Raw genomic sequence first — 26,966 nt, 5'->3', positions numbered from 1 at the left:
CAAGCATTATATGTAATGGGGACAGGCTAGAAGCATTTCCAATAAGATCGGGGGTGAAACAAGGATGTCCATTATCACCACTGTTATTCAATATTGTACTGGAAACCTTAGCTTTAGCAATAAGAGAAGAAAAAGAAATTGAAGGCATTAGAATAGGCAAAGAAGAAACAAAGCTATCACTCTTTGCAGATGACATGATGATATACTTAGAGAATCCTAGAGAATCAAGTAAAAAACTACTTGAAATAATAAACAACTTTAGCAAAGTTGCAGGCTATAAAATAAACCCACATAAATCATCAGCATTTCTATATATTACCAACAAAGCCCAACAGCAAGAGATAGAAAGAGAAATCCCATTTAAACTTACTGTAGACATTATAAAATATTTAGGAGTCTACCTCCCGAAACAAACCCAGGAACTCTATGAACACAATTACAAAACACTTTTCACACAAATAAAATCAGATCTAAATAATTGGAAAAACATCAGTTGCTCATGGGTAGGCCGAGCTAATATAATAAAAATGACAATCCTACCTAAGCTAATTTACTTATTCAGTGCCATACCAATCAAACTACCAAAAAATTATTTTATAGAGTTAGAAAAAATAATAACAAGATTCATTTGGAAAAACAAAAGGTCCAGAATATCAAAGGAACTAATGAAAAGAAATGCAGGGGAAGGTGGCCTAGCAATTCCAGATCTTAAATTGTATTATAAAGCAGCAATCATCAAAACTGCTTGGTACTGGCTAAGAAATAGGGAGGTGGATCAGTGGAATAGGTTAAATATGCAAGACACAGTAGTCAATGACTATAGTAATCTATTATTTGATAAACCCAAAGACCCCAGCTTCTGGGATAAGAACCCACTCTTTGAAAAAAACTGCTGGGAAAACTGGAAAAGAGTATGGCAGAAACTAGGCATAGACCCAAATCTCACACCATATACCAAAATAAAGTCAAAATGGGTTCATGACTTAGATATAAAGGCTGATACCATAAGTAAACTGGGAGAACAAGGAATAGTTTACCTATCAGATCTATGGAGAACAGAAGAATTCATGACCAAACAGGAGATAGAGAACATTATGAAAAGCAAAATGGATAATTTTGATTACATTAAATTGAAAAGTTTTTGCACAAACAAAGCCAATGCAACTAAGATTAGAAGGAAGGTAGAAAATTGGGAAAGAATTTTTACAACCAGTCTTTCTGATAAAGGCCTCATTTCTAAAAAATATAGAGAATTAAGACAAATTTATAAGAACACAAGCCATTCCCCAATTGATAAATGGTCAAAGGATATGAACAGACAGTTCTCAGATGAAGAAATTAAAGCCATCTATAGTCATATGAAAAAATGCTCTAAATGTTATTGATTAGAGAAATGCAAATCAAAACAACTCTGAGGTACCACATCACACCTATCAGATTGGCCAACATGACAAAACAGGAAAATGATAAATGTTGGAGAGGATGTGGGAAAATTGGAATGCTAATACATTGTTGGTGGAGTTGTGAAATGATCCAACCATTTTGGAGAACAATTTGGAACTATGCCCAAAGGGCTACAAAAATGTGCATACCCTTTGATCCAGCAATAGCACTTCTAGGGCTATATCCCAAAGAGATCAAACAAATGGGAAAAGGACCCACATGTACAAAAATATTCATAGCAGCTCTTTTTGTGGTGGCAAAGAATTGGAAATTGAGAGGATGCCCATCAATTGGGGAATGGCTGAGCAAGTTGTGGTATATGAATGTAATGGAATACTATTGTGCTATAAGAAATGATGAACAGGCTGACTTCAAAAAACCTTGGAAGACTTATATGGTCTGATGCTGAGTGAAGTGAGCAGAACCAAGAGGACTTTGTACACAATAGCAGCCACGTTATGCAATGACTAAGAATGTTAAACTGAACCCTTCTCAGCATTATGAGGATCTAAGACATCTCCAGAGGCCTCGGGATGGAAAATGCTGTCCACATCCAAAGAAAGAACTATGGAAGTCCAATCGCTCTCACTTATTTTTACCTTCTGTTGAGTTTTGTTTCATCTTTTTGATGGTTCCTCCTAGTGGTTTTAATTTTTACTTACAACTGCACTAATGTGAAAATATGTTTAATGGGTATGTAAATGTAAAGCCTATGTCAGATTGTGCACCGTCTTGGGGAGGGTGGGGAGGAGAAAAAGGGAGAAAAAATTTTCAACTCAAAAGCATGTAGAAAAAAAAATTTAAAAAATAAATAAATAAAATAAATGCTCATAAAAAATAAAATAGGGGTGATAAATATGAAATAACACGCTTGTAGCACTTTGTGAACCTTAAGGTGCTGTAAAAATGTTATTGTTTATTATTATTAGGCAAAAGAAGGGAATAAGCATTCATAAAGGGCCTATTATGTGCTAAACACTTTATAAGTGCTAAGTGCTTTATAAAGATTATCTCATTTGATTCTCAGAACAACCTACCCGAAAGGTAGGCACTACTATTAACCCTATTTTACAGGTGAGAAAACAGAGCAAACAGAGATTAAGTGATTTGCCCATGTTACACAGTTAAAAAGTGTCTGAGACCAGAATTGAACTCAGGTCTTCCTGACTCCAAGCCCAGAGCTTTATCCACTAGTTATTTATCTTCTTCCTCCTCTTCCTACACTACTATTGCTGCTGCTGCTGCTGCTACTATTGCTACTACTACTACTACTCCTGCTACTACTACTACTATTACTACTACTACTACTACTGTTACTTCTATTATCAATCTCACTTTCTTCATCTTTTAAATGGCTATAGTAGTAGCATCTACTTCACAGGATTGGGAGGAAAAGAGGAAAGAACATATATAAAGTGCTTTGCAAATCTTAAAGCAGTCTACAAATGCCAGCTAGTATTATTATCGATCTTAGGTTCCCCATCTGTAAAATGGGAATAATAATTGTACCTACCTCATAGGATTATTGTAAAGATCAAATAAAATAAATATGTAAAGCACTTGCAAACCATAAAGCCTGATATAAATGTTAACTGTTATTTTTAGCTCTCGAACATTGACTTTCTTTGTCACGTGAATTGCTCCAGCATTTGCAAATCTGGATTCACTTTTTAGGATGCTTTTGAGATACTGGCAAAAAACTACGAGTTTAGAGAAAATCATGGCACTTGCCTGACATTTTTGAGAGCAACCTCTGTGCTGAAATGTCTTCCATTTGCTATTGTCAGTATGAAAGACACAGAAGGACTGCCGTGGATTGGAGATGAAGTTAAAGGTATCATGGAGGTAACACAGAAATGGCTTTTATTCATGGTGTTTTATGTATCCATTTAGTTGATTTGTCTATCATGTAAGTGTGTTGTGTGTGCATACATGTGTGTATGTGTATGTGTATGTATAGATGGGAAAATCTTAAAATTCTGTTTACATAGCCAGGATGAATTGGTGAGGGAACAATATGTGTTATAGGAAAAGATAAGGAGATTCTGGGGTCTTGTCTTCCATCTGCCACTGACTAGCAGAGTGACTTCAGCAAATTTCTTTTTCTTTTTTCTTCATCAATAAACTGAAGAGGGCGAACTCAGGGGCCTTTAATGTCCCTTCTGCCCCTAGAACTAGAAGCCTAGTTGATTTCAGGTTTCTTACAGTTCTGAAATGGTAATAATGAATTCTCAGGAAATTTGTCCATTCTGAAGTAGATAAGTAGCTCACATTGACTCCTAGGTCCTTTTCCTGGGCTGTAATTAGTAGTTCAGAACCCATCATTCTATAAATATATGTAGGGGGAGCAACAATTTTTGTCATTGAAATAAATGCATAACAAAAAGTTATTAGTACTGCCTGGTCCTCATCACACAAGTCAATCAGCTAGTCAAGCAATATTTTTTATCAACACATTAAATCTTAAATAATATTAAATTACTAAATTAATATTAAAATAAATAAAATATTAAATAAATCATTGATATTAAATCAATATTATAAGTATTTATTAAGCACCTACTGTGTGCCAAGCACTGTGTTAAATGGTAGGGATACAAATATGAAAAAAATACAGGGGAATACAATACACAAAAGAGGCTGAAAAGTTGAGGAATAGGGAGAGGGAGAGAGGTACCCAATGGAGCGAGGGAGGGAAGGAGAAGGGGGGATAGTAGAGAAGTCAGTCAGAGGAGTCCCAAGCTACTGAAGCCAGGTGAGAGATGAGATGTTTGAGCTGAACTCTCATTAAATGGAAGTTTGGAGTTCATGTCCCCAGGCTTTAACAGAAAAGCAGCTTGGATAATGAGAATTCCCATTTTCATGTATAATCCTCTTTTTCTGTACTACTTACTATATTTGGAATTTGTTAAGTTCAGAATTTTAAAAATTTTAAAAAGGACTATGTTCATATCCCTTGAGGATGGGGAGGGAATGGAGAAAATCTTATGAGGATTTTCCAGATACCCATGAAAAATCCTTGGCCATATTTATTTCCTCAATTTCAAATTGTGGGTATGTGTGTGGTGGAGGTGAGTACGGATAACCACATGATTGCAGATTCTTCAAGTATGAAGGCACGATCATTAGATTAGAACTTCCAAGTCTTCAGACCAGAAGCTCCTTAGATTGTTAATGCATAACTAAGTGAATTTTGACAAAACATTTTAATTGTCCTATATAGGAAATTATTGAGGATGGAGAAAGTTTGGAAGTTCAAGCTGTGCTAAATGAGGAGCGCTACCAGGCTTTCAAAGTAAGTTTTCACTTTATTCATCCTGCAACTGCTTACGAGTTGCATATCATGGCATGATATGATATAAGTGGTGAGGACACAGATCTGGCTTCCACTGTCTCACCCTTCACAGGCTTGGGGTCATGGCTTGCTTGCTCTACCACAAACCAGCCCTGTAGCCTTGGACAACTCACTCCACCTGTAGATCGCAGTTTTACTTACTTTAAAATAACTGATTTACTCTAGATCAGGGGTTCTTAACTTTTTTCTGTGTTAAATAGACCCTTTTCTCAGTCTGGTGATACCTATAGACCCATTCTCTATAAATTGTTTTTATAATAGCTAACATTTATATAGTACTTTAAGGTCTGAAAAGAGCTTTACAAATATTATCTAATTTTATCCCTATATCAATTCTGAGAGGTAAGTGCTATTAGTATCTCTATTTTACAGATATGGAAACTGAGGCAAACAGAAGTTGAGTGACTTGGCCAGGGTCATACAGCTAGTAAGTATCTAAAGCTATATTTGAACTCAGATCTTCCTGACTCCAAGTTGATTATGTCCTAGCTGCATAAAAATGCATAAAATAAAATACATAGGGTTACAAAGAAATCCAATTATGTTGAAATAGCAACAATAACAGCTAACATTTATAAAGTACTTACCATGTATCAGGCACTGTGCAAAAGGACCGTACAATTATTATTTCATTTGATCCTCACAACAACCCTGAGAGGTAGGTACTATTATTATCCCCATTTTACAGATGAGGGAACTGAGGCAAACAAAGGTTAAGTGACTTGCCCAGGGTCACACAGTTGGTAAGTGTCTGAGGCTGGATTTGAACTCAGGTCTTCCTGACTCTGGGTTCAGTGCTCTATCCATTGTGTTACCTAGCAATATAAAATACATAGGATTACAAAGAAAATAATTATGCTGAAATACAGGTATCAAAATATTTATTTTTTAAAACAAGTTCACAGATCCCAGGCTTAGAAATTACTTCGAAATACAGCTAAGGCAGCTAGGTGGCACAATGGATAGAATGCTGGTGTGGAGTCGGGAGGACCTGAGTTCAAATCTAGCCTCAAACACTTACTAGTTGTATGACCCTGAGCAAGTCATTTAATCCTCTTTGCCTTAGTTTCTTATCTGTAGAAGGCAGAGAAGGGAAAATGTAGGTGGAGAAAGGAGAAAGAAATCTAGAGAAGGAAATGGCAAACCACTCTCATATCTCTGCCAAGAAAACCCCGAATGTAGTCAGACATGACTTAAGAGTGACTAACAAGAAAATGTACTAGGCAAAAGTGACCAAAAAAATCCAATAAATAAAACAATCATTGAAAGAGATTTATGTTCTTTTTTTATAATTAATTAATTAATTAATTTTTGGCTAGGCAATGAAGTTAAGTGACTTGCCCAGAGTCACACAGCTAGTAAGTGTTATGTCTGAGGCCTGATTTGAACTTAGGTCTTCCTGGCTCCAGGGCCGGTGCTCTATCCACTGCACCACCTAGCTGCCCCGAGATTTATGTTCTAACGAGGGAGATAAACTTAGACAAATACTGGGCAGAAGGCATAGGATCACCATAGCATAGATTTTAGAGCATCAAGGGACCTCTGAGGCCTCCATCTTGGTCACGTGGCTGATCAATCTTCATTCCCTTCCTCCCTTTCCTTCCGATTCTTCACTTGAGCTGCCTTCTTGCTCTGGAACATTCCTCCACCATTGGGTCCCATTTTCCCATTGGTGAGTTCCTTCTAAGGCTCCCATTTTGAGAAGGGGCCCAGGCAGGCCAACCTTCATTCTACTCCTACTTCTGCTTCTGAATCTCCAGACTTTACTTCTATTCCCTGGTTTTGCTTCTCAGCCCCCTTTTATGTGTTGTCTTCCCCCATTAGAATGTAAGCTCCTCGAGAGCAGGACTGTCTTGCTTTTTGCTTATATTGAAGTCCCCAGCTTTTAGCATAATGCCTAGCACATAGTAAAAGGTTAATAAATAACTCTTGCCTGCCTCCCTGTCTGTTCCAACCCCCTCACTTTACAGATGAGGAAACTGAAGCCCAGAGAAATGAAGTGACTTGTCTAAGGCCACACAGGTGGTAAAATGGCAGAGCCAACATTTGAACCCAGATCCTCTGAGTCTAAATCAGGCTTTGAGGGCTTGAAAATATTATTTTATTATCTCTATAACTCTTTATAGTTCATTGTGACTCATGCCTTCCTATTTGTTATAGCTGTTTACATCCGTGTTTGGAGTGGGCTTAAAGACGGCTGAGAAATGGTACCGAATGGGCTTCAGGACACTAAGTAAAATCCGATCCGACAAAAGCCTGAAATTTACCAAAATGCAGGAAGCAGGTAAATGAGTCTCTCTAAGGGGCTGTCGCTTTAATATGTTGAGGCTGAGGAGGCGAGGTGAGAAGAAGGGGAAATAGAACGTCTGGGAGAGCAGCATGTGAGCTGTCTGTAGGTCTGATGATATTTCCTTCCCCCTTTTTGATGGCTACCCAGGACTAGGGTAGGAAGGTAAGCAGGCTGTACCCCACTCTAAGCTGCTGATGTACCCTGGGGACCGGCCTGGAATGACAGCTGAATTCAAGCATCCTCTTTGAGCAGTCAAAGGAAGTCAATTACAGAAAGGTTGGATGGAGGTAAATGGGACCATAGGAGCATAGATCAGTTGGCCGATTAATCCAACCTTTTCATTTTTAGAAATGGGGCAAATGAGTCTCAGAGAGGTGAAATAACCTGCCCAGGATTGCACAGCTAATAAGTATTGGAGGTGGAGTCCAAAGCCAGGTCTTCCTAACACCAGGTCCAGCACTCTAATTTCCTACAACATGCTGCCTCTCAGTAGTCTAATGTGATAAGCATTGAGGGAAAGATGCCAACATAATGGCCCCATTCTTTGACTCTAACATGAACCTTATTCTTGAATTTCAATTCTATGTTTTCAGATGCCCAAAGCCCTGGGGTTGCCTCAACCTCAACGCATACAAAATTCTCCACACAACCAGCTTCACCTCCTGACTTTGTAATTTTGCTAATAGAGCCACAATTCTCCCAGCCAAGTCGGCTGGAAATCTTTTTTTGTTTTTTTTTTGTTTGTTTTTTTAGGCAATTGGGGTTAAGTGACTTGCCCAGGGTCACTCAGCTGGTAAGTGTCAAGTCTTTGGTCTGAGGCTGGATCTGAACTCAGGTCCTCCTGACTTCAGGGCTGGTGCTCTATCCACTGTACCCTCTAGCTGCCCCACAGCTGGAAATCTTGAAGTTGTCTCTGGTTCTTCCTTTTCTCTGGTTCCCCATGGTTAATCAACACTCCCTCTTTTATAATCACTTGCATCTCTCTCTTCCTTTTCATCCCCACTACTGCTACCTAGAACCAGTTCCTTAGCAATTCATACCTTCAATAGTTTCCCTGCCTATGGAAATATACTTTGCATGATCTTATATGTAGAATTGGTATCATGTTGCTTGCCTTCTCAGTGGGTAGGGGAGGGGTGAGACAGAGGGAGAGAATTTGGAACTCAAATGTTAAAAAAAGAGTGTTCAAAAATAAAGCGATACTTTTAAATAAATAAAGGTTTCCTTGTCCTTTTGACATTTTGTTCTCTATGAAACCAGCCTGCACTCCCACCAAACAGAAACATGACTATGATAACATCACTTCCCCACCCAAAGACCTGGAATAGGTCCTCATTACCAATAAGGCATAGAGGAGAAAACACAAATTCTTTTCTATTTTAAGGCCCTCTATAGTTTGGCAGCCACAGTCAGGCTATAGAATCTTTTTAAAAACCATTTTCAACATATACATAAAGATGTAATTAAAAATAACCAAAAAAATCTAAGAAAAGCATCATATCTCAAAAACCCAAATATCATCCCAAGTCTGCAAACATACCCAAGTGGATCTCTGATCCATTAGATTGGATCACAGAACTCCTTGAGGGCAGAGGTTGTCTTCTGCCTTTCCTTTTGCACTTAGCACAGTGATGCTTAATAAAGGTTTATTCGCTGACTGATCTCATCAATTCAGGAGTTCTCTCCAATGATGGAAATCAACACTCATCCATGTCTGCCACATCCTCTCAGCAGCTCACTCCTGGGGATGCATCCGACTTGCTCCTGACATTGTGATGATACCAGTAGTACCTCTGGCTGGCTGTTCACCGTCCCTAACCTTTGCCGCGTGACCAGCCCTATAACATCTTTCACTTCTGTTCTTCGAAGTTCTTCTTTGGGTGTTTGTATGTTGCAGCCTGTTCATACCCACTGTGCTCCTGCCCGTTGTCTCCATTGTTAGTTATAATGGGCATTCCTTTTGTGTATGTTTTGTGCTAGCTGGCTCCTGAGTTCCCATCCAGTTCCCAAATTCTGTGATTCTGCCCTCTATGTGATATCAATCTTAAATTCTGCAGAGACTGAGGAGGTTTTATGTCTCACAACCACACAACCTGAATAGGAACTTTAAAAAAATCCCTCCCATCCAAGTCATATTCAAAGGTGCATCATAAGCTGCAGGAATATTAATGGGACAGTCTTGGAGCAGCAAGAAAGTCAATGTACAAGAAAACAACAGCTGGTCAGTAAATGGTTTAAACTTGTTTTTAAACATGAAGGGGGTAATATCGGATTGACTAGAAATGATCACTCTCGGTATTGTTTGTGTCACCCAAGAGAGTTACAGGAATGCATGGTTCGCTTCTAGCCCAGATCAGGATATTTCACACACTGTCTGCAGCTTTTTTATTTCCAGTGGATGTGTCAAACTGTTTTTCAGGGTTCCGTTATTATGATGACCTCATTGCCTGTGTGTCCAAGGCAGAAGCAGATGCAGTGAGCTTACTAGTTAAAGAAGCTGTCTGGACTTTTTTGCCTGATGCTTTAGTCACCATGACAGGAGGGTTCCGAAGGTGAAGAAGCACAGTTTAGTTTAATGTTTCACTAACTGTTACCCTAGATCTGCCCCATCCCCAACACCTTCTGCCAGATTAAAAATATTAGACTATTGATGCTGCTTGACAATCCTATGGCATCCTATGTCAATGAAGCCTCCTCACTGTGTTTTTTCATTACTTTCTTAGGGGAAAGGAGTTTGGGCATGATGTAGATTTTTTGATAACTAGCCCAGGAGCAGAAAAAGAACAAGAAAATCCAGCTTTTACAGAAAGTTACTAACTTATGGGAAAAACAGGTAAAACATTAAGCTAAATACGGAAATGTGTTTTTCATAACTGCATACATAAAATCTATATCAAAGAGCTTACCTTCTCAAGGAAGGGGGGAAGGAAGGAGGGAATTTGGAACAAAAACTTATAAAAAAAAGAATGTTAATAGCTGTTTTTACATGTGGTTGAGAAAAAATAAAATAAAGACATTCTTTAAAAAATTTAAGCTACCTAACAAATGCTTAGTTATTTAAACATTATATTAGCACCACTGAATTTGGCCCCAGAAACATCTACTTCATCTCTTGTATTACGTTTGTTTAGGTCATTCTTAACTAATTACATTAATGGCAGAGGACAATAGCTCAGATCTTCCCAAATGCTATGCTCTCAAAGGTGTTATTCTCTACCCTATAAGGTGTTTTATGACCATGAATATATTTCTGGTACTCTGAATTTAGATCAAGAAGAGTTCAAACCTTTACTTCCATCCTCCTCCTCTTCTACGCTGCAGTGAGCCCCGTCTCTCTGAAACCCATCATCCTCAGTCTCAGTAGGACTTCTACTTTCTTTCTTTTTCCAGTTCATTTCTTTGATTGTCTAACCCCAGCTTATTTCCTCGACTATCTCACCCATGCTAGATATGCTGCAACCAGTCCAGGACCCATCCCAATAATGATTGGCACAGAAGCTTTCACCTGCTCCATTTTAGTGACCTGGGCCAGTTAGCCCCGTCTTAGGCAGCCTGGCGGCCCCCAGCTCTTACAAACTCACAATATTGGTGTGGAAATTAGTGTAGATACCCAGTTGGCTTCAGCTTTCCTGCAGCTCAGAACTCCTGAGCTCAAGGAATCCCAGCCTCCCCCTCTCCAGCAGCGTGGTCTATAGGCTTGCATCATCAAACACCCTTAGGCTTCTTTTCATAGAAAAGAAGTTGATATGTTTCTTATTTTCTTTTCCTTTCTGTGTTGTCATGGAGTGTGTTCTCTGCTTACATAGAGGAGGAAAAAACAGTGGATAAATGCTATTCCCTTTGGCAATTTGTCCTCTTGATGACTTTGGGAAAAATTTTAAATTGATTTACATGCAGTCAATACTCAATTATTCACAGATGACTAACTCATATTGTGCACTATTTACGGATAACTTTAAATTCTAGTCCAAATCTTCCCTACTACTACCTAGGACTTTGGATTCTTAATTTTTTTCTCCTCAACCTGTTTTCTGAGTCAGTTGTTTTTGCTGTGATATGTCTTACATTTTCTTCTATTTTCCCCAGTATTTTGACTTTGTTTTTAATATTTCTTATTGTTCCATGCAGTCATTGGCTTCTATTTCACCCAACCTAATTTTCAGAGAGTGTATTGCTTGAGCAAAGTTTTGTACCTCTTGTGCCAAACTGTTAATTTTCTTTCCAATTTTCTTCCATAGCTCTTGTTTATTTTCCAATATTTTTTATTCTAGCATTCTTGTTTCATTTACAAAAACACTTTCTAACTCTTGCTTTATCTCTTCCAGGAATCCTGGTTGTGTTTTACTTCGACGCTTTGCTTGTAGGTGTTTTAGAGTTATTCTCTTCTTCTGAGTCTGAGTCTTAAGCTTCCTCATCATCATAATGGCTTTTTGGTGACATTCATTTTTGTTTGCTCATTCTTCCAATCTATTTCCTGACCTCAGACTCAGCGTTAGGACCATGGTCTGAGCATGTTTGGAGGGAAGGTCTGGGCTGGTCTTGTTTCTGTTTTCATCTATTTCACCAGGATGTTAGGACAGCTCAAGTTGGGGACTTGCAAACTTTCAGGACCCCCAAAGTGGTCTGCTTCAGAGCAAAGTGTGGTTGCTGCTCTCCTGGTCTGAGTCCTGCAAGTTCCTGACCTGGTTTGGAGTCTGCTATTGCATTCTGCCTCTATTAATTAGCTGAGAAGATCTGCTTAAGAATGACAAAACTGCAGGCTCCCCTTGGGCCTGGGATTCCTGGCCTTTATTGCTCTAATAGGCTTCAGAGTAGGCTAGAGGCTGGAACTGAGACCCCGCTCTGATCTTTGGGTTTGATCCACATCTCTGCTGCTTGCTTCTGAACTTGCTCTCCTCTAGGTACAAAACCTATGACTTGCAACCACTCCTTAGACCTAATACCACATCTGGCTGCAGGTCCACTCCCTGACCTGGATCTATGATCTGGAACTGGGTAGTGGGCGACAAAGCTACTAGATGGCACCTATTCCCATGGCAATGTCCCAGTATAGGGATCTCTGTATCTCAAATAGGTACTTCAGTATCTGGGACCTCTGCTGCCCAAACGTACAGCTTCTGGGTGCTGGAAAGCTCCAGCCAACTGCTCCTTGCTAGACTTAATCCCCAGTGTCCATAGAACTGTCTGTCTCCCTATGCCCACCTATGCTGGAAAAATGACTCTATGTAACTTTTTCTTGGATTTCCCTATCAGGATTCTACCTGATGTATTTTCTAGATCTATTTGAAAGAGCAATTGAGATAAAGAGGATGTATTGATTCATGTTACTCTAGCTTCTTGGCTCTTCCCAATCTATCTTTTCAGCTACCATTATCCATTCCTCCCTTTCCTGCATTATACATTTCAGGCAAACCTGCATTTTTCTGCATTCTTCCCATATGATGCTCCATCTCTCATCCCCATCCATGCTTTCACCCTTGGCCATCCCCAATGCCCAGAAGGCACTCTTTCCTTACCTCCACCTCATAGAATCCCTGGATCCCTTCAAGATGCAGTTCGAGCACCAACTTCTACACTCAGGTTTTTCTGATCTAGTCTTTCTCCCAATTGCTAATTCCCTTCTTTCCTAATTAACTTATATTTAACTCACTTATTGATAAACTGCACTTTATTACTTATATTTTGCACCTCTTATTCTGAATAGATATATGTGTGCAGATTGTCTCCCTCAGTAAAATAATCCCTTGAGAAGAGGAATTGTTTCTCTGTTTTGTGTCTTGGTTTCTTCAGCACCCACCACACTAACTAGCACATAGTAGGCTCTTAATAAATACATTGATTTATTGATTGCTAAAGCACTTTAGAAAGTATAAAGCCTTGAAAAATGTAAGCTATTATTCTGAATCAGCTAGTGGATTGGACTAGTTGACCTCCAATGTCCCCTTCAAGTCTGGCATTCTATGATTTTCAATCCTTTTTTATTTTTAAGAAAAAGAAAAACAGATGCAGAAAAAGATGTTTTACAAAATAACAGCACCCATTCCTATTAGAAACACTAAAGAGCATAGGAATAAATGGAGTTTTCCTTAAAATGATAAATAGTATCTATCTAAAACCATCAGCAAGCATTATATGTAATAGGGATAAGCTAGAAGCATTTCCAAAAAGATCAGGGGTGAAACAAGGATGTCCATTATCACCACTATTATTCAATATTGTACTAGAAATGTTAGCTTTAGCAGTAAGAAAAGAAAAAGAAATTGAAGGAATTAGAGTAGACAATAAAGAAACAGAACTATCACTCTTTGCAGATGATATTACAGTATACTTAGAGAATCCTAGAGAATCAACCAAAAGGCTACTTAAAATAAAACAACTTTAGCAGAGTTGCAGGATATAAAATAAACCCACATAAATCATTGGCATTTCTCTATATTACTAACAAAGCCCAGCAGCAAGAGATAGAAAGAGAAATTCCATTTAAAATAACTGTAGACAATATAAAATATTTGGTAGTCTGCCTGCCAAGAAAAATCTAGGAACTACATGAACACAATTACAAAACTTTTCACACAAATAAAATCAGATCTAAATAGTTGGAAAAATATCAGTTGATCATGGGTAAGCCAAGCTAATATAATAAAAATGACAGTTCTACCTAAATTAATTTACTTATTCAGTTCCATACCAATCAAACTATTTATAGAGCTAGAAAAAAAAATAATAAAATTCATCTGGAAGAACAGAAGGCTCAGAATATCAAGGGAATTAATGTAAAGAAATGCAAGAGAAGGTGACCTACCCATACCATATCTAAAAATAAAAATTAAAAAAAAACACACTAAAAAAACCATAAAAACTAAAAAAAAATAGCAATCACTAAAACTATCTGGTAATGGCTAATAAAGAGAGTGGTGGATCAGTGGAATAGGTTAGGTACACAAAACACTGTAGCCAATGATTATTACAGTAATCTACTGTTTGATAAACTCAAGGACTCCAGCTTCTGGAATAAGAACTCATTATTTGACAAAAACTGCTGGGAAAACTGGAAAGCAGTATGGCAGAAACTAGGCATAGACCAACACCTTACACCCTATACCAAGATAAGGTCAAAATGAGTGCATGATTTAGACATAAAGGGGGATACCATAAGCAAATTAGGAAGGCAAGGAATAGTTTACCTGTCAGATCTATGGAGAAGGGAAGAATTTATGACCAAACAAGAGATAGAGAACATTGTGAAATGCAAAATTAATAATTGTGATTTCATTAAATTAAAAAGGTTTTACACAAACAAAGCCAATGCAACCAAAGTTGGAAGGGAAGCAGAAAGCTGGAAAATAATTTTTCCAGCCACTGTCACTGATAAAAGCTTCATTTCCAAAATATAAAGAGAACTGAGTCAACTTTATAAGAATACAAGTCATTCCCCAACTGATAAATGGTCAAAGGATATGAACAGGCAGTTTTCAGATAGAGAAATTAAAGCAATCTATAGTCAAATGAAAAAATGCTCTAAATCACTTAAAGAAATGCAAATTAAAACAGCTCTGAGGTACCTCATTACACCTATCAGATTGGCTAATACGACAAAACAGGAAAATGATAAATGTTGGAGAAGATGTGGGAAAATCTGAACACTAGTGCATTGTTGGTGGAGTTGTGAGCTGATTCAACCATTCTGGAGAGCAATTTGGAACTATGCCCAAAGGGCTGTAAGACTGTGCATACCCTTTGATCCAGCAATAGCACTACTAGGTCTATATCCCAAAGAGAACATAAAAAAGAGGAAAGGAACTATTTGTACAAAAATATCTATAGCAGCTCTTTTTGTAGTGGCAAAGAATTGTAAATTAAGGGGATGCCCATCAATTGGGGAATGGCTAAATAACTTGTGGTATGTGGTTATAATGGAATATTATAGTGGAAGTTCTATAAGAAATTATGAGCAGGTAGATTTCAGAAAAACCTGGAAAGATTTACATGGACTGATGCTGGGTGAAGTGAACAGAACCTGGAGAATATTGTGCATTGTTAACAGTAACATTGTGCGATGATGGACTTTGTTAGACTTAGCTCTTCTCAGCAATGCAATGATCTAAGACAATTCCAAAGGACTTATGATGGAAAATGCTGTACATATCCAGAGAAAAAACTATGGAGTCTGAATGCAGATGGAAGCATACTATTTTCTCTTTTTTCTTTCTCATGGTTTTTCCCTTTTGTTCTGATTCTTCTTTCACAACATGACTAATGTGGAAATGTGTTTAATATGATTATACGTGTATAATCTATATCAAATTGCATGCTGTCTTGGGAAGGGGGAAGGGAAGGGAGGAAGAAAAAAATTGAAACTCAAAATCTTGTAAAAGTGAATGTTGAAAACCATCTTTGCATGAAATTGGAAAAAATAAAATACTATTAAGTGGAGAAAAAAGAAAAAGAAAAAAGTGCATTGTCTGGTAACTCAGACAATGCAGTCCTGCTAGTACAACATTTACATGCAGTCTCTGTGGTTGGAGTTGAGTCCCTTTATTTTCTCATTTCCTCTTCTGCAAAGTGGGAAAAAGGCAGTGACCTTTTCCTTCCTCTTTCTCAGGGATGGAAGGAAGGTACCTAAATGAATAGCATTTAAATGATTTTTTTTAGGTCTTTTAGGTTTGTTCCAAGGAGACCCAATGTGAAATGTATGGTTTTCCTATTTACTTGGGAAAGGATAATGAAACCCTTTTGCTTTTTGTTTTTAGGGATTACTTTTGTACTATGACCTCATGCTGTCAACATTTGAAGACCTAAAACTGCCAAGCAGGAAGACTGATGCTTTAGATCATTTTCAGAAATGCTTTTTGATTCTAAAATTATACCATCAGAGGGGAGACAGGAGCAAATGGGAAATGTCTGCAGGGTCGAATGTGCTGGAAGCAAAAAACTGGAAGGCCATCCGCGTGGATCTGGTGGTATGTCCGTATGATCGGTATGCATATGCTCTGCTAGGCTGGTCAGGCTCGAGGGTAAGTCTTTCAGGAGTCTACAGAGATGCTATTTTTGAACCATTAACTCATATTTAGTCTTTGCAAGATTTTGGTGGTTTCCAGTTAGGCACAGGGACATGAAGATTTGGGGGGAAAACCCTTCCAAATAGGATTATTTTCACGTAGACTTAATCAAGAGGGACAGTGTAATGACATAGATGGATGGCTTCTTGGACTGGAAGTCGGAAGACCTGGCTTCTAGTACCAAGCCCCACCCCTCACTAGATCTGTGACCATGGCCAAGTTAGTGAAACTCTCTGAGCCTCAATTAATTCACCTTTGAAATGGGAGTAAGACTATCTAGCCTTCGTATTTCACAGACACCCTGTGAGGATCAAAGGGGCTAATGGATGTGTAAACCCTTTGAAAACTGAAGAGCACGCTACACATGTAAGGCATTATTACTGTTCCTACTCATAGAACTCTGGACTAAGGTCAAGAAACCTGGGTCTAGATGACTCTGCCCCTTGCGAGTATGAAATCCTGGGCAAATTAACTTTTCTTGCCCTCATCCTCCCAAGAAGACTCAGAATGTTAGGACTTGAAGGGAGATTCAAGATCATAAATCACAGAATCATCTTCTAGTCCAGTACCTTATTTTACAGTGACTCACTCAGCTGCTTAGTGGCAGAGCAGAGACTAGAACCCCAAGTGCCACCGTAAACCCTTGTCTGGGGCTCTTTCCATTACATTCTGCCAGCTTTCATAATCTTACACATCCTGTAAGTGTTCATTAATGGAGATTCGGAAACTGTTAGCGTGGCTTAGTGTCTAGGGCGCTGAACTTGAAGTCAGGAAGCCCGAGGTTCAAAGCCTCTGTAGACACTTACTAGCTGAGTGACCCTGAGCAAGTCACTTCACCTCTATATGCCTCTGTTCCTCACCCGTAAAATCAGGATAATAATAGCACCTACCTCCCCGGGTTGTTGTAAAGATCAAATGAGATAATATTTGTAAAGTTTTTAACATAGTACCTGGCACATAGTAGGTACTTGTTTTCTTCCTTCCTATTCTTATCTTTGCTACCACAAAAAATTCCACTAAACTTATTTGGTTGTATAGGGGGTCTTTCTTTTTGTCATTGTCCTCTAAAGGTATACGTCTAGCAATGGAATCTGAGCCAAAGAGTACGGATATTTTAGACACTTTCTTCACATAATTCCAAGTTGCTTTCCAGAATGGTCAGACCAATTCACAGCTTCATAAATAGTGCTTTAGTATTTTATCTGTCTTTCTACAAGGAGGCAGGTAGGTGGCTCAGTGGATAGAGTTCTGGGCCTGGAAGTCAGGAAGCCCTGAGTTCAAATGTGGCCTCAGATACTTACTAGCTGTGTGACCTTGGGCAGATCCCCTAACCTCTGTTTGCCTTAATCCACTGGAGAAGGAAATGGAACACCATTTCCAATATCTTTGCCAAGAAAATCCTGTGGATGGTATGGGTGTGCTATGGTCCACGGGGTCAAGGAGAGTTGGACATCACTGTGCAACAACAAATCTTTCTACAGTCCCTTTAACATTGACTATTCATATGTGCTGCTACCTTTGCCAGTTTGCTAGGTGCAAGATGAAACCGTAAGGCTGTTTTCATGTGCATTCCCCTCATTATGAGTGATCCAGACCGTTCTTTCACATCGCTGTTGATAGGTTGCAGTTCTTCTTTTGACAACTGTTCCCATCCTTTGAGCGATTATCTATTAAAGAATGGCTTTTGGTCTTATGCATTTCTCTTAGTTGTTTATATATCTTGGATATAAGATTTACCAAAACAAAATCAGATTTCTCTTCCTGACTCATCCATTGGAAAAATCTTAACAAGTCTTTTTCTTTCTAAGTCAATTGTGTGGAACTTGGAACTCATTTTCCCACAGACACGGAGTTATAAATGGAGGACAGAATCACAGGGCAGCCCCTAAAAGCTGATTTAACCTATAATGTAGTTGGACTACAGAACTAATGGTACCACAGACCTGACCACCATTTATAACACTGAATGAGAAACAGATTTCCTACCACAGACACAGATAAGGAACTATCTGTCCCCAACCACCACACATTGTGGAGAGGGCAGAGACTTTCCCTGCTCCCAACCAGTAGCAATAAGAATGTCTCTGGGGAGGGGGCAGCTAGGTGGCATCGTGGATAGAGCACCAGCCCTGGAGTCAGAAGGACCTGAGTTCAAATCCAGCCTCATACCAGACACTTGACACTTACTAGTTGTGTGACCTTGGGCAAGTCACTTAATCTCAATTTCCTCACCAAAAAAAAAAAGTATGTCTCTGGGTCCAAAGTATTTCCATTAGGGCCTCCAGTTGGGATGCAGGGGCTGGGATAAGGAGAAGGGATCAATATTGTTGTTTCTATGGAAAAATGGGATCAAGTTTTAAACATGCAGCTTGGGAATTAATGGTTCTTTCCCACTGTTTGATAAGTCTTACATGACTCACAATCACATTTGTAACTAGTCAGTTGGCCCCCAAAGTAAGAATACAGACTTGTTGTTTTTGTTGTTGTTTAATCGTGTTCAGTCTTGTCTGACTCTTCCTAACCCCATTTGGGGTTTTCTTGGCAAAGGTACTGTAGTAGTTTGCCATTTCCTTCTCCAGCTCATTTGACAGGTGAGGAAACAGAGGCAAACAGGGGTAAGTAACTTGTCCATGGTCACACAACTAGTAAGTGTCTGAGGGCAGATTTGAACTCAGGAAGATGTCTCCCTGACTCCAGCCCTGGCACTCTATCCTTTGCACCACCTAGCTGCCCTCTACAAACGAGTGCCCGCTCTATATTTTCTAGTAGATATTTTTGCATATTTTAAATATTTTTCTTTCACCTTCGGCTCTGCTTGCACCCAAGACAAGTAATTCACTTGTTTTATCCTTGTTTTATCTCTGCTTATAAGAGTCCATGAACTTGTATCACCCCAGGCCAAGCTTCTCCTGGGCTTGCCAATCTCTCGATGACCGGGTATACAACATGTCCAAGCTGCCTCCAATCTCTTTGAGGCTATGTCTACCTACGAGTCAAATCTTTGTTCTAGGGATAAGAAGCTAGATTCCAGTCAGTCAGCCAATCAGTCAATAAGCATTTGTTTAAGTTAACAATCCAGGTCCTATGCTAAGCATTGAGGATACAAGGAAAGTCAAAAGACAAGTCCCTGCTCTCACGCAGCTCGTAGTCAACACAATGACTATGTGCCAGGGCCAAGGCAAGCAGGGAAGAGTAGCTAAGAGGGAGCTATGCTGTGTAGAATACAGATGCAGACAGGAAGGATCTCAACAGCAGTCTGGGCCAACCTGTGCCTGAACAAGACTCTTCTCTACAGTCTTGGTCATCCATCCAGTCTTCCCTTGAAGACCTCTAGGCAAGACTAACCCCACTGCCTTCCAAGGCCATCCATTCCCCTTAGAGGCAGCTCAAAACACTAGGAAGGTTCTTCCCACCCTATGCCAAGTGGTACCCATGTTCTTAGTTCTGCCTTATGATCCAAGAACAAGTCTACTGCCTCTTCCAAGTTTGAAGGTAGTTCTCACATTTCCCCTAAGACTTCTCCTTGTCTAGACTAAACATGGGTAGTGGCCAGGTGGCACAGTGAATAGGGTGCTGGACTTAGAAACAGGAAGACTTGAGTTAAAATCCTGCCCTTACTGGCTGTGTGACCCTAGGCAAGTCACTTAACATCTGTCTGCCTCAGTTTCTTCATCTGTAAAATGGGGACAATAATAATAGTACCTATTTCACAGGGTTTTTTGTAAGGATCAAATGAGATAGCATATGTAAAGTGCTTTGCAAACTTTAAGGCATGATTTAATACTAGCTATTATAATTGAACATAGCATTGTGGAATTAGCATTGGAAGAGACACTAAGTGAAACCCCTCATCTTACAGGCATGGAAACAGGTCCAGAGAAGTTAAGGGACCTGTCCAAGGTCACACAAGTGGTGAATGGCAGAGATAAGGCTCAAAGCCATGTTCTCTAACTCCAGATCCAGAGTTTAAAACCTGGGAATCAACAGGTTTTATTTTGGATTGTTTCCCTTTTTCCTCCACCTCGAGTTGGAGAATTCCTTTCCTTAAGAATGACAGTCCTGAAAAAAAAAAAAAAGAATGACAGTCCTGGATTCTCAGGGAATTTTTTTTTAAAATAATGCTGGGTCTAACACATCACCACATTAAGTGCATTTCAGGAAACTATGCTTCTGAAGTTCGTGTCCTTCTTTGCTTGCTTCATGGAATATGCTCCCTCCTGCACCACCAGGGGGAGCTGTCACCCCATTTGTCCCTCCCTCACTCCATCTGGGCTGAAGTACGGGGCTTCTGTGAGGTTTCCTCACTTCGAACAAAGTTTGCCTCAAATCCCGCATCCTCTTCTCTGCCTCCCTCTCTTTCTGTTTCATGGCCTTACTTTTCTTTCTTTCTCTTTCTCTTCTTTCTTTCTTTCTTTCTTCTTCTTCTTTCTTTCTTTCTTTCTTTCTTTCTTTCTTTCTTCTTTCTTTCTTTCTTCTTCTTCTTTCTCTTCTTCTTTCTTTCTTTCTTTCTTTCTTTCTTTCTTTCTTTCTTTCTTTCTTTCTTTCTTTCTTCTTTCTTCCTTCCTTTCTTTCTTTCTTTCCTACAGATGATCACATTGAAAACTAATTTTCATTTCTATGATTGTCAGAAATTTCATTCCTTGGCGCTCTACTTTGCCAGTCTCATACCTCTAACGTCATCATCCCATGTGCCTATGAGGGAAACAATATTTAAAGAATTAGCCTTTTCTCAAGCCTTGGGTGTTGTACTGAAGAGACCTGGAACCCAGGAATTAAGACTTCCTGAGACACTTGCTACCTGTGTGACCCTGGCAAGGTTACCTAATATCTCTGGTCCTCAGTTTCCTCATCTGTAAAATGGGTATACTATTACCCATAGCATTCAATCTTACAAGGTCATTGTGAGAATCAAACGAGCTAATATATGTAAAAGTGCTTTACAAATCTTAAAGCACTATATAGGCTGTCTCCAAAGTCTTCATTTTCACAGACTTTTTCATGGTATTAGACCTAGAAGGGGCCTCAAAGGTGATCTGGGTCAACTCTGTCATTTTATGGATGACAAAACTGAGGCCAAAGTCTCAGGTGTGGCTAAGCTAGGGCTAGAAGCTGGGTTTCCTGCCATGCTGATTTCAAAGCACCTCCTCAAAACACTGATATCATCAGGACAGAGAATTCTCATGATCCAATGAGTCCAAAGGAATTATCACCTCCCTGGGTCAGGACACTATATTTCTATTGATGCAACTTAAGATCACATTACTTTTTTGTGTTTTTATTTTTAGCCGCTACATCATACTGTTGACTCATGTTGACTCTGTAGTGCACAAATTGTGCACTCTCTCCCATATATTTTTTAATGTTAAGAATTTTTATTTAACATTTTAAATCAACACCTTGGATTAAGGCATAAATGACACACTCAACAAATTTATAGAGGACACTAGCTGAAACTTTGTGGGCTAGAGCCAGGAGCAAGGGAGATCTTGGACAAATTAGAAAAATGAGACAAATCAAGGAAAATGAAACTTAATAGAAATAAATTTTAAGTCCTATAACTACATTAGAATCATCTGTACTAGTGGTGTCAAACTCAAATAGGAATGGAGGCCACTAAATAGTAGATAAAGATTCCTACATCTCATAATGATTGGAAAACCATATATTGGCATTATCTACGTTTTATTGTATTTTTATTTATTTTGTTAAATACTTCCCAACTACATTTTATTCTGGTTTCAGCCAAACTCGTGGAAGGTCAAATGACTTGCCCAGGGTCATGTAGTGAGTCTAAGATGGGATTTGAACCCAGGTCTTCTTGATTCTAAGTGCATTACTCCATCCATGATGCCGCAATGCCTCAAAAGTACAGGAAAAGGAGGCATAGCTAGAATACAATTTATTTGGGAAAGGCTTACAAATTTTAGTGGACAGTATATAAGCTCAGGGCAGCTGGGTGGTACAGTGGATAGAGTGCCAGACCTGGTCAGGAAGACTTATCTTTCTGAGTTCAAATCTGCCCTGAGACACTTACTAAGTGTGTGACCCTGGGCAAGTCACTTAACCCTGTTTGTCTCAGTTTCCTCCTCTGTAAAATGAACTGGATAAGGAAACAGCAAACCACTCCAGTATCTTTGCCAAGAAAACCCCAAATGGAGTCACAAAGAGTCAGACATGAGTGAAAACAACTGAAAAACAATATATAAGCTAAGTATGAGTCACTAGTGAGATGCAGTAGGGGGAAAAATAAGCTGATATCATCAAGGTCTACATTAAGAGAGGCATAGTTCGCAGAATGAAGGAAGTGATTGTTCAATTGTATTCAGACCCAGGCAGCCCACACCTAGACTCACTGTGTTCAGCTCTGGGTGCTACTTTTTAGGAAGGACATTGACAAACCAGAGAGTCTGTACAGAGTCTATACAGAGAAGAGCAATCAGGATGGAGATAGAGAGCACATAAGCTCAATTGACAGTTGAGTCAATGATGTTTAGCTGAGAGAAAAGAAGATGACAGTCTTCCATATTTAAGAGACTATGAATTGCACAGGATATGTTGCAATCTGGACCACTGGAGGGAATCATCACAACAGGGAGATAACAGACATAATGAAATATTAAAGCACAAGCCCTACGGAAAGTGGTATTAGGAATATTCTTCTTGGCCACAGCACCTGCCCAGCTGAAAAAAGATGCTGCAAATGTATGGCTGAAACTGACATTTTGTTCTCTTTATCAAATTTATCATAGCAACCATTTCTATTCTTTGTTGGCTATCCCAGAACATGAATAATTAAGTAATAAAGACATTCTGAGTATGATATGAAATTACATCTAATATGTTATTCACAGCAATTTGAAAGAGACTTGAGGAGGTATGCTACCCATGAGAAGAAGATGATGCTGGATAACCATGCTCTGTATGATAAGACTAAGGTAGAGGGTTTTTTTCTTTGAAGTGAATAATGTTCTTCATAATCTCCAAGGTTACATATTATAACTATATGTTCATATATGTATATGTGTGTTTATATTGATCTATATACATACATATTATTCCTCAGTTATTGATTTCTCGTGCAGTACCAATTACTTATGGGGAAAAAAATTCTGTTTCTACAAAACAGCCTAATTATTAACGTAAAGCTGTCCTCGGCATTTCCCTGTGGATGGACATTGAATTAGATGACATCTAAAAGAGGAAAGCAGTCCTTCTCACTTTCATCATTTCACCCATCAGAAATGTGTGGATTTTGTTTTTGCAGAAATTCTAGATTTTTAAAAAATCCAACAATCCACACTTCTTTCACACAATGATGCCTTTTCTGCAAATACTGTAGCCATTGTGCCAACCTAGTGAGAATGTACGATACTTTAATGTACTGAAATATCACTTCTTGTTATTTTCTGGTTTTCAGAGGATTTTTCTCGAAGCTAAAAGCGAAGAAGAAATTTTTGCGCATCTGGGATTGGAGTACATTGAACCATGGGAAAGAAATGCCTAGAACAAAAATATGCGAACATCTCTCTGTGGCTTGATCTCTCTTTCTGCTTCATAAAATGTGGTTCAATAATTTTGCTGTCTTTGTCCTGTAGTAGTAGGTGCTGGAGGAAAGCACAGGAGCCACTAAATGTAGATGAAATATCGATTGTTCCTGAAAAGGATTTTTTCCCCTTTGCAAATTCCAGCAGTTCCAAACTTTTGAACATACTGAGTTTCAGAAGTTCATATGCAAATCAGCCATTTTGCTCTCAGAATACATTCTCTACATAATGCATGCTGTGCTGATGTTCAGGTCAGCTTATAAAAGCCTATTTAACCCCAAAGCAGGTGAAATCAAAGATGCACAATAAAAACACAGTAGAAAAATACATTGTAGTGTAATCTTTTTCTTTTACAATGATAACAACTGATAATTATACATTACTCTGAAATTTGCAAAGTACTTTACGTACATTATCTCATTTGAGCCATACAAATTATTCTATAATGTAGGCAGTACAAAAATTATCATGCCCATTTGACAGATGGGGAAACTGAGGTTCAGAGCAATTAATGATTTACCCTTGGTTACACTCCTAGGGACTATCAGAAGTAAGATTTGAACTCACATCTTCTTGACTCTGAGTCCAACACTCTATCCTCTGTTCTATGCCATTCCACTATAAACAAACAGCACATAAGAAACTGGTTTAAATGCATAATGTTTTGTAATCAAGTTACTACTCTGGGGCTAAAGGTTACAACATGGAGTGAATTGTATGAACTCAGACTTGACTGATTCCAGGAGGAACTTGGTAGCCCAATTACATTGAAATACAATTATTAAAACAATTTTAAATAAGTTTGAGGAGCCCCGGTGAAGAACCTCTGCTTTAAACAAAATTTTGCCATCAATGGTTTAAAATAAGGCTAAATTTTGTTGCTATTGTTTGTAAAGGCAACATGGTATATTAGAATGTGTGCAGGGATTTAGAGTCAGAAGACCCTGCTACAAATTCCAGCTTTGCCAATTACAACCTATGTCACCTTGGATAAGTCACTTAACTTTTCCAGGTCCAAGTTTCCACATCTGTAAAATGATGGGGTTATCCTGAGGTACTCTAAGCTCTTTCCATCTCTAAATCTTTTTTTTTATCTTCTAAGTACTAGAGACTCTCCATTAAATAACTAGGTAGTATTACTAAATTCTACTACTAAATAAACAGTAATTAATCTCAGCTTTTTGCTAGTCACACCAAAGATGGAGGAAGTAGATGGGGAAAGCTAGGCATTCTTTCAAGAGACAATTATTTGATGTCATCACCAATATTGTGGACTAGACATTTTTTGCAGTCCTCACTGATCCTCAAAAAGTACATCAGGAAGGAATTATATACCAAATGTAGAACAATTATAGCCAAATTCACAGGCCAAGATGGAGACATACCCCCCATCAGAGTGAAAACTTTATGAATTAACTTAGGAGGCAGGTAATCCTTAAAGTGTAATCCTTAATAAAATGACTCTCCCCCCACCCCCATACTTCTGCTAGACACACAAACTGACCCACAGGCTTGTGCCTGGAACTCACGTAGAAATTCACCTCTTGATGCAGAAACTACTGGTACACTTTATGCCATTTTTGCTCTCCACCCCCAGCTGCCTCCTCTCTGGTAAAAACCATTAAATTAGGGGGCTCAAAGATGCAGAGATTCTCTTTGTAACACCCTTCTCACCCTTTCCTAACTGCAACAAAAAATGTAGATACTGATTCAGCCCAATCAGGAAAGGAAAAGATGAGAACCTGGAAAGGAAATGGGAGAAGAGTAGGAGGTTGGGTGAACGTTGCACTGGGTTTGAAGGAAAAAGGACTGAAACCCAGCTAGAGATAGTTGCACCTCTCACCCCAGTTACTTAGGAAAGAGAGCAAGGACTACAATATATTAATTCTTCAATGTGGGAGGATGAGGAAGCTTTGCAGTCAATCCCAGGGATGTACCCACCATCAAAGAAGAAGAAATAAGAAAATAAAAGGAGAACATAAGGAAAAATGCCAAAAGAAGAAGGATTTTTAAGAGAAATAAAATTTAATAAAAACTCTCACACTCAAGCAAATAAATTAACAGGCAATATTGTAAAGACTAGGACAATGGATAAGTACTACACCCTCAAAGAGCATATAAAGTCTTTATATATAAATATATATATATATATATATACACATATATATATATATAAGTATATAAAAGAGGAAGGTGAATTGATACCTGATGTAACACAGAATGCTGTGGAATCTCAAGAGAGCGTGGAATAACATCAATAATAACATTAATAATTGAAAATAGAATTGAAATATACTTGGTAAAAAATTGGAATGGAACAACAATATCAGCAAAAAATAAGTAACAGAATAGGAGAAAACTGAATCTGTGGTGCCAAGTTTCTTCAACAACAACAAAAAACATCAGAAGAAAGAATAATAGATTCACAATACAGAGCAACTCAACCGGAGGAAAAGACGGCAGAAAAGAAGCAAAAAACCAGTAACAGGAAAAGATGACATGAGAGCTATACAAGCCAAACTTTTGATCCTGAAAATAGGATGTGCAGACAATTTAAATGTTACAGGAATTCTGGAAGAATGTGATGAATTTCAAAACCTAAGCATCATAATGCAATAAATAAATAAAACAAACTGCCCACAACTTTTGAAAACAGAAAACGAAGCAGCAACCAAAAAGAGCCCCACATTGCTTCTAGAAAAAAAACACATCCTGTTTATGGTAGTTAAATTTAACAATTCCAATGACAAAAAAACCCCTAAGTTTTGCAAGGAGACAGAAAGAAGAAAGACTTTCGAATATAAAGAAAAGCAAATTCTAATAACTCAAGGCTATTTGGGGATCACTACAAACTGCAAAAGGAAATGTATATTTCTGAAACAATATATTCTGAAAAGCAAAGGAGCTGAAGATGCTCCCCAAAATGATGTAAACCTGCAAACCTGAGCTGAAAAAATTTTAATGAAAAAAAATGGAAGTGCAACAAAAATGGACAGTCATTTAGTTTGAGAAACAAAGAAGGAGGAATGGACTCAGCCCTGTCTGCAGTGAGCCCAAGACAGGCTTACCTTGGAGATATTGTAGGTTGGGTTCCAGACCATTGCAATAAAGAAATATCACAGTAAAGTGAGTCACACAAATTAAGTTTGCAATGGTGCTATGTTTTTTTAAAATAATTTAAAAATACTTTATTGCTAAAAAAAAAAATTCTAACCATCATGTGAGCCTTCAGTGAGTCACAATCTTTTTATTGGTGGAGGTCTTGCCTCCATGCT

General features: G+C 38.5%; 1 protein-coding gene across 1 annotated transcript in view; it reads left to right on the top strand.

The window, feature by feature from the left end:
- The window catches only part of DNTT (DNA nucleotidylexotransferase), a 38,329-nt gene extending 14,311 nt beyond the window's left edge, over positions 1–24,018 (top strand). Inside the window, 9 exon segments of the mRNA XM_020996745.2 lie at positions 3,118–3,288; positions 4,667–4,738; positions 6,959–7,082; positions 9,508–9,640; positions 9,812–9,881; positions 9,883–9,921; positions 15,839–16,102; positions 22,999–23,082; positions 23,565–24,018. Of these exon segments, the coding sequence (XP_020852404.1) occupies positions 3,118–3,288; positions 4,667–4,738; positions 6,959–7,082; positions 9,508–9,640; positions 9,812–9,881; positions 9,883–9,921; positions 15,839–16,102; positions 22,999–23,082; positions 23,565–23,651 (1,044 nt within the window). The 3' untranslated portion in view covers positions 23,652–24,018.
- The last annotated feature ends 2,948 nt before the right edge of the window (positions 24,019–26,966 follow it).

Source organism: Phascolarctos cinereus, unplaced genomic scaffold (assembly GCF_003287225.1).
Source record: "Phascolarctos cinereus isolate Bilbo 61053 unplaced genomic scaffold, phaCin_HiC Scaffold_3;HRSCAF=262, whole genome shotgun sequence".
Lineage (NCBI taxonomy): Eukaryota > Metazoa > Chordata > Mammalia > Diprotodontia > Phascolarctidae > Phascolarctos > Phascolarctos cinereus.
The sequence above is the reverse complement of the archived record's forward strand: the minus strand, read 5'-3'. Positions and strand labels throughout refer to the sequence as shown.